This window comes from Phyllobates terribilis, unplaced genomic scaffold (genome assembly GCF_046119375.1).
Source record: "Phyllobates terribilis strain yellow unplaced genomic scaffold, ASM4611937v1 Scaffold_9__5_contigs__length_417890890, whole genome shotgun sequence".
Taxonomy (NCBI): domain Eukaryota; kingdom Metazoa; phylum Chordata; class Amphibia; order Anura; family Dendrobatidae; genus Phyllobates; species Phyllobates terribilis.
The window spans coordinates 172,472,730-172,485,847 of NW_027362769.1; the positions used below are offsets into that span (position 1 = coordinate 172,472,730).

At 44.5% G+C, this 13,118-nt stretch overlaps 1 protein-coding gene across 4 annotated transcripts in view; it reads left to right on the forward strand.

The window, feature by feature from the left end:
- Positions 1-1,991: 1,991 nt before the first annotated feature.
- Positions 1,992-13,118, forward strand: part of PRKAG3 (protein kinase AMP-activated non-catalytic subunit gamma 3) — a 41,609-nt gene continuing 30,482 nt past the window's right edge. The window contains exons 1-2 of one of the 4 annotated variants that reach the window (XM_073647368.1): positions 1,993-2,544; positions 12,605-12,650. In XM_073647368.1, coding sequence (XP_073503469.1) covers positions 2,512-2,544; positions 12,605-12,650 — 79 coding nt within the window. In that variant the 5' untranslated portion in view covers positions 1,993-2,511. Of the gene's footprint in view, positions 2,545-6,784; positions 7,128-12,604; positions 12,651-13,118 lie in introns of those variants that run through there. The other 3 variants (XR_012250700.1, XM_073647367.1, XM_073647369.1) reach the window with 3 other exon arrangements.

Consider the following 13,118-nt stretch of genomic DNA (forward strand, 5'->3'; position numbering starts at 1 on the left):
GTCTGTGCATAATATTGTCAAATGTTTAAAGCATAACAGTGCCATAGTGTCCACATAACACTGCTATATAGGTTATACTAATATCATCATACTGTGTCGTTCTAATACAACCATATAGTGTCTACATAATGGCCATAAAGTGTCCTCATCATACTGCTGTATACTGTCTAATACTGCCATATAGTGTCTACATAATAGTGTCATATGGTGCCTAAATAATACAGCCACATAGTATATATTAGAAAACTGCAGATCTTCTCTCTATTCAATGACTGATATGTAGAAGTGAAGACCCTTCATGTGGAGCAGAGGGGCACGTAATGTCAGATTGCATTGCTATAAGGAGGTCACATGGAGCAGATCGTTCGCGGCGTCCTGATTGATGTATTGATCGGAGGAAGGTTGCTCCAAGGTCTCCTGTACAGAGTTACTGGCGGTAACGTTCATCTGGGTTTTGGGGCTTTAGGAAGTTGCAGTAATTGTACTAGGCTTATAATAAACCCGACACTCTGCGCACCTCACACTTGTCACATATAGCAATTTTCTAACATTATTACATGATCTGCAAAGTCCTCTACTTAAATACTCTGTGCTGCCAGTTACCCATATACCCCTTACTTTTTTTCAACTTTTTTCCTCACATCACAATCACTTTGTTCCTGTCACACACAGCGGCATCCAAACATCACTGCCTGATGGACAAACTGGTCTCCTGAAATACTCTGTGCTGCTAAGAACCCGCATTCCTACAGCTTCTTCCCCCAATGAATGGACAGATCACTGCCTTTCACAAACTCAGCACAAGCCTCTCCTGAAATACTCTGTGCTGCTGGAAACATGTTTTTCTTTTTCCTGATTGACTTTACAATCTACAGTGCAACTAAAGTCTATGAATGTGGATTAAGAAGCCGGGGTCATGGGCTGGAAAGAAATCAAAGACTTTGGTTAGATCTTCTATTTTTACATTTCCAATCGTATTTAATGTCTCAAGTGCAACCAAGATATTAAAATTTCAAATAGACTTGATGAAAAAAATCCCATACAGTTTTGTGTATACAGCTCCTATGCGGAATAATAATGATGTCTCCATGCTTACAGACAACAGCAAGCGCTATGTAGTCTGGCTCTATATGTATGTGCCTTGTTATCAGACTTTATGACTAGGTTGGAGTGCAGTGTCCTTAAATGAAAATATTATTGAAAATTAACGAGGGCCTCCATTTACCATAAATTTATATATGTCTATATTTTTATCCGGGGTAAATGCCGCCGTTCTCCTGAATCCGGCGTTGTTTCTCTTTTCTTCCTGCGCTTCTCCGTTCCTGAGATATGGCGCCTTTTTCACAGTATGTAAATGTAGTCCTTATAGCTAAGGGGGTGTGTCCTCAACTCTCATCTGCGGACCTCATATTGAAAACCACTCCCTTTTTACTAAAAAGACTAGATTTGCATACAGGAAAGAGGGGGTCATATCTCAGGAACGGAGAGGCGTAGGAACAAAATGAAAACATCGCCGGATTCAGGAGAACAGCAGCATTGACACCGTGGGGAAAAAATACATATTTATGTCAACTGACAGGTCCCCTTTAAAATGTTTTAAAAAAAATAAAATAATTAAAAATTAAGTAAAATGTTTCTTAAGTCCAATAGCTCATCATAATGCACAATTCCACTTGACTTGGAGGTGATAGTGGCCCCTTTACCTCTTGGGCCCTTGTTGCACAGGTTGTGCCAATGCTATGTTTGCCCCTGCACAGTACAATGCACCATAATGATAAGATACAATATTTGTCCTGTGTGTTACATATTATATAGACTAAGAAGATATAGTGTTTCAGGAGACACATCCATTCAAGAATGCTACACCCATTCTGCACTGCTCATACCATTACAGCTGGAGTGGCATTTATTGCAGCACTCCTATATGTTGCATGCATGAAGGTCCCTCCATATGTGATGATTCAGCAGGAGGGGAGATGTGAAATATGGGACTGGGAATGTGCTGGGATTATAGGGGTCATATCCACAGCAGGTGTGCGGTCAGTGCACAGAGCAGCCGCAGCTGGGGGGCTACCCTGCACCGATGCCCCCTGCCAAGCAGCCCAGCAATGACATTCTATCCTAGGAGCAAATGCTATCTCCAACCTGCAAGGAGGGGGAGAGAGGAAGAGGAGGAATCAGAGGGAAGGGACAGATTCACAGGCTGAGGACATAGCCAGGGAGCCAAGAGAATGAGCAGAGGGTCTGGGGGGCAAGAAGGAGCTGGGGAGCAGATATTACTGAGGAGCAGAGGGGGATAAAGCTTATGGATGGGGGAGGGGGGCTAAGAAGGAAGCAGCTGACTGAGTGACCCATTTAGTGCATTGCTCTCTGGGATTGACACTTTGCTGTAGAAGAACTAGACCCACATAAGGAAACAAGGGCTGATGTGTGTGCAAGGACCCAGGATGGGATAGGATTGCAGCTCTGGAGGCAGCGGTGGTGACTGCACCCCCATCCCAAGACTTCAGCATGGAGATTATGGACGAGGATGACGCCCAACAGGTAATCAGTCCTGCACGGTTCTGATCACATTCATTCTTACAGATGTAGCAGAGCCGAATGCGCCAGGTAACTTTCTTAGGATGCACGGAGTAATGTCACCATATAACATGACAAACCCAGTGCTGCTGCATGTGGCATTGCTCCGCTCTGCTACATCTGTCATGCTCAGCGCTGCTCTGATACAGCATTCATTGCTCTGGGAGTTGTAGTTCCACAGAGATGCGAGTTGCCTGTGTTATTGCTGCTCTTCCCTGTGGGCCCATTACATTAATATTTTACCCTCCAGTCTGAAAGGATGGTATATATATATATATATATATATATATATATATATATATATATATATATATATATATATATACTCTATATACTGTACATGTGCGGCTTATTACAGAAAGGTCGGCCAAAGCATCAGATTCCGGCTCAGATGTTCCCCCGACCCTCAGTTATCTCTATGTGTGAAAGACGATCACGGATCCTGACAGGTGGATAAATCTGCTGGACGCTGATGGGCTGGATCATTTATTTATTTTTTAACAGACTTCACATATAATCTATAGTGACCCCCCACCAGAAAACATTGCGTGGAAAACCCCGTGTATCTTATTATTTTGAGGGACAGGAAAAAAAGTAACTAAATCATACATCGTGCAGGGTCAAAATAATAAACTAACGCCCTGTATAGCGCCCAAATATTTCTCCAAAACCTACCTATGCAGTGATGAAATAATCCATCCCTATACAGCACCCAAATACCAACCAATACAGACCCTAAATAATAATCCATCGTACAATGTCCACATAACTCCTGTGTAGTGCCCAAATAATAACTCATACAGACCCCAAATAATATAGTATATGAATGATGACCCCATACACTGCCCATATATTACCCCATACAGTATATGAATGATGACCCCATATACTGCCCATATATTACCCACATACAGTACAGTATATGAATGATGACCCCATATACTGCCCATATATTACCCCCATACAGTTCATGAATGATGACCCCATACAATGCCCATATATTAACGCCATAGACTATATGCATGATGACCCCATACATTGCCCATATATTCTCCTCATACAGTATATGAATGATGACCCCATGCACTGCCCATATATTACCCCCATACAGTATATGAATGATGACCCCATACACTGCCCATATATTACCCCCATACAGTATATGAATGATGACCCCATATACTGCCCATATATTACCCCATACAGTATATGAATGATGATCCCATATACTGCCCATATATTACCCCCATACAGTATATGAATGATGACCCCATATACTGCCCATATATTACCCACATACAGTATATGAATGATGACCCCATATACTGCCCATATATTACCCACATACAGTACAGTATATGAATGATGACCCCATATACTGCCCATATATTACCCCCATACAGTACATGAATGATGACCCCATACAATGCCCATATATTAACGCCATAGACTATATGCATGATGACCCCATACATTGCCCATATATTCTCCTCATACAGTATATGAATGATGACCCCATGCGCTGCCCATATATTACCCCCAAACAGTATATGAATGATGACCCCATACACTGCCCATATATTACCCCCATACAGTATATGAATGATGACCCCATATACTGCCCATATATTACCCACATACAGTATATGAATGATGACCCCATATACTGCCCATATATTACCCACATACAGTACAGTATATGAATGATGACCCCATATACTGCCCATATATTACCCCAATACAGTACATGAATGATGACCCCATACAATGCCCATATATTAACGCCATAGACTATATGCATGATGACCCCATACATTGCCCATATATTACCCTATACAGTATATGAATGATGACCCCATACACTGCCCATATATTACCCCCATACAGTATATGAATGATGACCCCATATACCGCCCATATATTACCCCATACAGTATATGAATGATGACCCCATATACTGCCCATATATTACCCCATACGGTATATGAATGATGATCCCATACACTGCCCATATATTACCCCATACAGTATATGAATGATGATCCCATACACTGCCCATATATTACCCACATACAGTATATGAATGATTACAATATACAGTGCCCATATATTACCCCCATACAGTATATGAATGATGACCCCATATACTGCCCATATATTACCCCATACAGTATATGAATGATGACCCCATATACTGCCCATATATTACCCCATACAGTATATGAATGATGACCCCATACAGTGCCCATATATTACCCCCATACAGTATATGAATGATGACCCCTGTAATGCAGCGGCTTGCTGCATTGCTAGAATGTCCAGGGGGTGTGCTCTAGCTGACCATGTACCTCCCCCTCAGGTGACTGATCACGTGACTGTGACATCATCACAGGTCCTGTGTGCACAAAAGGATATATAAACCCTGGTAGTTTTGAAACAGGGAAAGAGTGGCCTGGTGAGGCCTAGAGAGAGAGTGGCCTGGTGAGGCCTAGAGAAAGAGTGGCCTGGTGAGGCCTAGAGAAAGAGTGGCCTGGTGAGGCCTAGAGAAAGAGTGGCCTGGTGAGGCCTAGAAAGAGAGTGACCTGGTGAGGCCTAGAGAAAGAGTGGCCTGGTGAGGCCCTGAAAGAGAGGCATGGTGAGGCCCTGAAAGAGAGGCATGGTGAAGCCTGGAAGGCAGAGGCTGGATCCCACTGTATTTAGGATACCAGTAGCCTTTGAAGGTACGTGGCCCGGAGGCCCCATCTGGGAAGCCTTAAAGCCACAGCTGTGGCAGAACTGAGCCGACTGAAGCAGCTACAACCCGGCAAAGGTAAAAACGCTGCTTGATGTGGACATTGATATTGTTACCTTGCTGAAGGCTGTGTCTGGAGTCAAGTGGGCCTGTCTGTCACTAGAAAGGCTCTGGGATATGGACTATGTTATTGAGCGGTTTATGAGATGTAATAAACTGCTGGACTGTGAATTACCGGAAAAACGTTGCCTGTGTGCTTTAATTGACCCGGTGAAGCGAGTGCCCCCCAGCGTGATGAATAGCGCTACCTTACATGTGGTGGAGAATGCGGGCAACGGCAGCCTGGTTGCTAGGGGTAACGGCACAGGACGACGATTGTGGATGCAAGCATCTTGCTGTGGCTCGGCGGGGTCACGAAGATTAAAGCATCTTGCTGTAACTCGGCGGGATTACGAAAATTGTCATCTCACTCAAACCTGGTTTTCTGTGGCTTGGTGGGGCGACGAAAATTTTCCAGGGAGAGCGGTGTGAAGTGTCTAGTGTGAACAGTGTACCACGATGGCTATGAATGGAGCAGTATCCCCAGACAGAATGGAGAAGTGGTTAGATGAGCGGCTGCAAACGCTCTTCAGCAAAATAGAGTGTTCTGAAGGAATGCAAGAGCAGATAAAGATGGCTGTGAAGGGAGCAGCAGATGAGACTGAAGCTGCTGAGCGGTTGAGGTACCTGTTAAAATTACAGCAACAGGACATGGTGCAGGAACGGCAAGAGCTGTTGGCACCGTATAGAATGGCGGCAGTGGACCATTCTGTGAGTTCTCCTGGGGCGCCGGTATTGTCCCAGAGTGCCCGGGGAGGTGGTAAGAGATGTTGTGAACTATCGCGGTTTTTTTTTTTTAAATCCCCCTACAGGTGTGGGTGTCCAAAAGGGGGCGGAGTTTCAAAAGAGCGTAGAGTATAGAAAACCAAAATTGGTTACTGGTTGTGGGTTAGTACCGCCTAAAAATGACAATTGGACCGTTGATAACGGGGTAGCTCCAGTAGAAGGGGTTGACGTCAAAGTGGGAGGTGACTTGTTGGTCCACAACACCATGGGGAGTGACACAGACCCCATAGCTGACGGTGACACTGCGACAGTGGAAAGAGAGTTCAGTCAGGAGGAGCTAGACGAGGTGAGAAAGTCCCCCTCTCGTCGTCGACGGCGCAAGGGCAACAAAAAAGTTGCTCCTGTAGCCTTTGCTGAAAGGGCAAATAAAGAAAGTGCAATGTTGTGTGCCTTTATTCCGAGTGTGGATCCTCCTTTAGAAGCAGAAGATAAGGAGGAAGAGTTGGATGCAGTTCTGCAGATTAGTTACAAGCAGGATGATCTACTGAGACAGAAGGATCAGGAACCGACAGCCCTGAAAGAGGAGGTCTCCAATCCTGACCAAGAGCTGGAGCCTGTCTGGCAGCAGTATCAGAGTGACGTGCAGCAACTAAGGAAAAACCTGGAGAACGTGTCCTCGGACCAGCGGAGCCTGGAGTCTGAACGGCAGAAAATAAACCAGGTTGTGAGGAACTTGCAGCGAGAACTGGAGGAAAGCAGCGAGGAAATCAACAAATGGAAGGAGATGTTCCAGAAAATTAAAGAGGACCTCCGCAGAACCCAAGAGGAGGTTTTTCTGTTGAAGTTTGATAAAGCGGTGTTTGAAGATGAGCTGTACGAGATGAACGATCGTTTCTCCCTGGTACAGTTAGAGCTGCACCAAGTGAAGAAAGGCTCTGTGGATGCAGAAGAAGCAGAGGTCTCAAAGGAAGTGCAGAGATTTCAGGAGCAGGTGAGGCAAAGGCTGGGTGAGGGTCTACACCAGAGGGATAGGGAGCTGTCTGCCTTAAAAGGGGCGCTGCAGGATGAAGTTTCTGGAAGTGATCAAGACCTAGAACGACTGCGCGAACAGTTCAACCGGGAGCTGTGTGAATCCAAGAAGGAGCATGGTGAACTCATGAGGGAGCTGCAGCAATTCCAGGACCAAGTAAAGCCTCTAAGGCAGGAGAAGGAGCGGCTGGTGGACTCTCTGTACCAGCAAGACCAGGAGCTATCCACCCTGAAAGAGGCAATAAAAGATGAAGTGCCTGGTCACGACGGGGAGGCAGAAAAGAGGCATGAAAAGTTCAATAGGGAACTGCAACAAATCAAGAGAGACTATGAGGATCTCCTCAAGGTTAAGGAAAAACTAAAGGATGATAAAACTGATGCAGAGCACATGCGCCAAGTGATTGAGACCACTCTGCAGGACACCTGTGATGAAAATGATGCTCTCCGCAGAAAGATCCCAGGTCTGGAAGCTCAGGTGAAGGAGCTGCAGACGTTCTGTGGTGATCTCCAGAGGGTAGAGACTTGACTTAAGGATAGAATCTGCAGGATGGAGGTATGAAGCAAATGCCTCTTCGAATAATGCGAGCTTGGGTGATTCGGTGGATGTGAGAGCCGAGATCAAGGAGCTCAAGGAGACGCTACAAGCCCATTTGAAGCAAGAGAAGTTTGAGAGACTGGCTGTCGAGAGCCGAGTGGGCGCATTGGAGACAGAGAGGTCCTTTGGGCCATGAGAAGGTGGACCTGAGGAGAGCTGAGAAAGTGTTGAAAGAACGAAAATAAGTATGAAATGGGGGTGGTCAAGACGAGAATTCTTGAGTTCATAGCTGTGAGTCAGCTCAGGGGAAGCATACAGGGTGAAGAAGCTGAAAGTCAGTTGTCCCTGAAACCTGAGCCAGATGATCATTTGGAGACCACTGGTGAGACAGAAACGTCTCGGTACAAGTGCCTCATAGATGTACCTGAGGATTTGAGAGAAGAATGCACCAGAGAGTCAGTGCATGAAGAGTTTAAGAAGGCTGTGGGAGCCTGTAAGGTGTACTCGACCTCAGAAGCTAAATAGCTGGTGGTCCTGTACACGACCGAAGTCACAGTGAAGAGGGTGGCTATCCTAAGTGGCATGCACTGGCGATGTATTCGCACGAAGCGGTTTGTCCGGTTGAAGACGGAACAAGTCATTAGACAACTGGAGCTTATGAGAAAAGCTCAAAGTCTGCGTGAAGAGGTCATCCGGGTGCGTCATGTTCTGGTGAGGAAGCTCATTGGAAGAAATGGCCGAACCATGCAAATGATGGTAAAGAAGTCTGGTGTGATGAAAGTAAGCAGTCCACGTGATCGACAGGACTGGATACCAGATGAAGACAGCATGGTGTCATTCTCCGCTGTAGGAAAGGAAGAAAATCTTGCATATATACGCATGCTGATGGAGTAACGAGTGACCTACCTGCGAGAGGTAGAACAGTTGAATCTCGCCAGACTGCGAATGGAAAGACAGCATCGTCTGAGCAGCAGAAGAGGGCAGCCGTCTATAAATTGTGAGACCAGACAGAGAAAGGGCCCTTCAAATAATAGGACGGCTACAGTAGAAGTTAAAGACCTTTCAAGATGTCCTGAGGATAGTGGGCGTGGGTTTAGAGGTAGTGAGACCTCCAGTAACTCAGGTCTGAGAGGCCCATACAAACGACCCAATAGAGTACGAGACCGTACGGAGTCAGACCTGACCGTAGATACAAGGGCAAGTAAATCACACTTCTGTATTGACCGCTGGGAGCGGGGGAGGTCTGACAAGGTTACTACTCGGAAATGTGACTTGACGAAGGTAGTGACAATGACGGATGGTAGGTCCCTAAGGAATGGGCTAATATCGATGACTAATGTTCCAGGGGCTGAGCAGCGCAATTGTCAAGTACATGGTCTCTGTGTAAACCGTGGGTTATAATGTGATTGTGTATATTATGTGTTAAACCCCACAAATTTGAACAGAGGGGGGGGGGGGATATGTAATGCAGCGGCTTGCTGCATTGCTAGAATGTCCAGGGGGTGTGTTCTGGCTGACCATTTACCTCCCCCTCAGGTGACTGATCACGTGACTGTGACATCATCACAGGTCCTGTGTGCACAAAAGGATATATAAACCCTGGTAGTTTTGAAACAGGTAAAGAGTGGCCTGGTGAGGCCTAGAGAGAGAGTGGCCCGGTGAGGCCTAGAGAAAGAGTGGCCTGGTGAGGCCCTGAAAGATAGGCCTGGTGAAGCCTGGAAGGCAGAGGCTGGATCCCCCTGTGTTTAGGATACCAGTAGCCTTGGAGGGCGAGAGGCCTGGTCCATGTGTGGGACTGCACTAGCCTGGAAGGCAGAGGCTGGATCCCCTGTGTTTGAGATACCAGTAGCCTTTGAAGGTACGTGGCCCGTAGGCCCCATCTGGGAAGCCTTAAAGCCACAGCTGTGGCAGAACTGAGCCGACTGAAGCAGCTACGACCCAGCAAAGGTAAAAACGCTGCTTGATGTGGACATTGATATTGTTACCTTGCTGAAGGCTGTGTCTGGAGCCAAGTGGGCATGTCTGTCACTGGAAAGGCTCTGGGATATTATGTGTAACATGTCGGCGAGCCACTGAAATGGACTATGTTATTGAGCGGTTTATGAGATGTAATAAACTGCTGGACTGTGAATTACCGGAAAAACGTTGCGTGTGTGCTTTAATTGACCCGGTGAAGCGAGTACCCCCCAGCATGATGAATAGCGCTACCTTACACCCCATACATTGCCCATATATTCTCCTCATACAGTATATGAATGATGACACCATATACTGCCCATATATTACCCACATACAGTATATGAATGATGACCCCATACACTGCCCATATATTACCCCTATACAGTATATGAATGATGACCCGACCCCATACACTGCCCATATATTACCCCCATATAGTATATGAATGTTGACCCCATATACTGCACATACAACCCCTGGCAAAAATGATGGAATCACCGGGCTCGGAGGATGTTCATTCAGTTGTTTAATGTTGTTGAAAAAAAGCAGATCACAGACATGGCACAAAACTAAAGTCATTTCAAATGGCAACTTTATGGCTTTAAGAAACACTAAAAGAAATCAAGATTAAAAATGTGGTACTCAGTAAGGGTAATTTTTTTTCAGACCAAGCAGAAGGAAAAATTTTTGGAATCACTGAATTCTGAGGAAAAAATTATGGAATCACCCTGTAAATTTTCATTTGCAAAACTAACACCTGCATCAAATTAGATCTGCTCGTTAGTCCGCATCTAAAAAGGAGTGATCACACCTTGGAGAGCTGTTGCACCAAGTGGACTGACATGAATCATGGCTCCAACACGAGAGATGTCAAGTGAAACAAAGGAGAGGATTATCAAACTCTTAAAAGAAGGTAAATCATCACACAATGCAAAATATGTTGGTTGTTCACAGTCAGCTGTGTCTAAAATCTGGACCAAATACAAACAACATGGGAAGGTTGTTAAAGGCAAACATACTGGTAGACCAAGGAAGACATCAAAGCGTCAAGACAGGAAACTTAAAGCAATAGGTCTCTAAAACAGGAAATGCACAACAAAACAAATTCAGAACGAATGGGAGGAAACTGGAGTCAATGTCTGTGACCGAACTGTAAGAAACCGCCTAAAAGAAATGGGATTTACATACAGAAAAGCTAAACAAAAGCCATCATTAACACCTAAACAGAAAAAAACAAGGTTACAATGGGCTAAGGAAAAGCAATCGGACTGTGGATGACTGGATGAAAGTCATATTCAGTGATGAATCGCGAATCTGCATTGGGCAAGGTGATGATGCTGGAACTTTTGTTTGGTGCCGTTCCAATGAGATTTATAAAGATGACTGCATGAAGAGAACATGCAAATTTCCACAGTCATTGATGTTATGGGGCTGCATGTCAGGTAAAGGCACTGGGGAGATGGCTGTCATTACATCTACAATAAATGCCCAAGTTTACATTGATATTTTGGACAGTTTTCTTGTCCCATCAGTTGAAAGGATGTTTGGGGATGATGACATCATCTTTCAAGATGATAATGCATCCTGCCATAGAGCAAAAACTGTGAAAATATTCCTTGAAAGAAGACACATAAGGTCAATGTCATGGCCTGCAAATAGTCCGGATCTCAATCCAATTGAAAATCTTTGGTGGAAGTTGAAGAAAATGGTCCATGACAAGACTCCTACCTGCAAAGCTGATCTGGCAACAGCAATCAGAGAAAGTTGGAGCCAGATTGATGAAGAGTACTGTTTGTCACTCATTAAGTCCGTGCCTCAGAGACTGCAAGCTGTTATTAAAGCCAGAGGTGGTGCAACAAAATACTAGTGATGTATTGGAGTGTTCTTTTGTGTGTTTGCTTTTCATGATTCCATAATTTTTTCCTCAGAATTGAGTGATTCCATAATTTTTTCCCTCTGCTTGGTCTAAAAAAATTACCCTTACTGAGTACCACATTTTTAATCTTTATTTCTTTTAGTGTTTCTTAAAGCCCTAAAGTTGCCATTTGAAATGACTTGTGTCATGTCTGTGATCTGATTTTTTTCAACAACATTAAACAACTGAATGAACATCCTCCGAGCCCTTTGATTCCATAATTTTTGCCAGGGGTTGTATATTACCCCCATACAGTATATGAATGATGACCCCCATACACTGCCCATATATTACCCCCATATAGTATATGAATGTTGACCCCATATACTGCCCATATATTACCCCCATACAGTGTCTGAATGATGACCCCATACACTGCCCAAATTAAATCCAATAAATTGTCCAAATAATAACTATATATATAGCGCCCATATAATACCCCATGCAGTTCTCTAATAATAAGTCCATACTGTATCAAATTAAGAACCCATAAATCTAACTCCGTACCAGACCCAAAAATCCCATAACATCGCTATACAGCGCCCAGGAGTCAGATGCAGACATAATATTACCACACAGTGCTGAAATAATACTGACAAACAATGCAAAAAAATAATGGCTAAATGTGCAAATAATGTCATACGGTGCCCAAATAGCAATGCCATATAGCGCTCAAGTAACATCATACAATGCTATACAGGGCCCAACACTGCTAAATGGCACCTATAGAATGCCGCCATATACTGTGTACATAACAGCACAATATGGTGCCGGCCCAATGAACAGAGCTCAGAACCTGTGACGCTGCAGTGATCCGATTCATTCATGGAGGGTGGAAGCCCCTGGATGGTGGCGGCTGTGAGTTATTAACCCCTTCCTATATACCAGGCCAGGATAATGCCGATAGATGATAGATAATAGATGATAGATAGATAATTGATAGATGATAGATAGTTTAGATAGAGATTATACTATAGACCTATAACTATAAACTACTTGATGTCGGTAACTAATTTTTTTTTTTTAATAGGAAGAATTGTTCCTTGGCCCGAGTTTCCCACTGTACCCCACTCCAGGTAATCGTTATCAGACGCCTTTTGGGGTCTCTCATCACAAGGAAATACTAATCTTCTTTGTATATTAATCCAGGGGAAGACTTAGACGGGCTCGCTTTGTAACATCAGTGTTTCCGATCCTTCTATCAATTACATGGTTATTGATAAAATCCCTGGGGGTCTAGGGAAGTGGAATAGTTATTAATAACATACCTGGTGGTCTAGGGCAGGGAAATGGTTATTGATAACATCTCTGGTGGTCTATGGGAGTGGAATAGTTATTGATTACATCCCTGGTGGTCTAGGGTAGTGGAATAGTTATTGATGACATCCCTGGTGGTCTAGGGTAGTGGAATAGTTATTGATGACATCCCTGGTGGTCTAGGGGAGTGGAATAGTTATTGATAATGTGACGCTCACAGCCCTCACCCTGGGAAGTGGGGTTACTCGGAGCCGGGTCAGATGTTGGGGGTCACAGTCGTGGCCTGG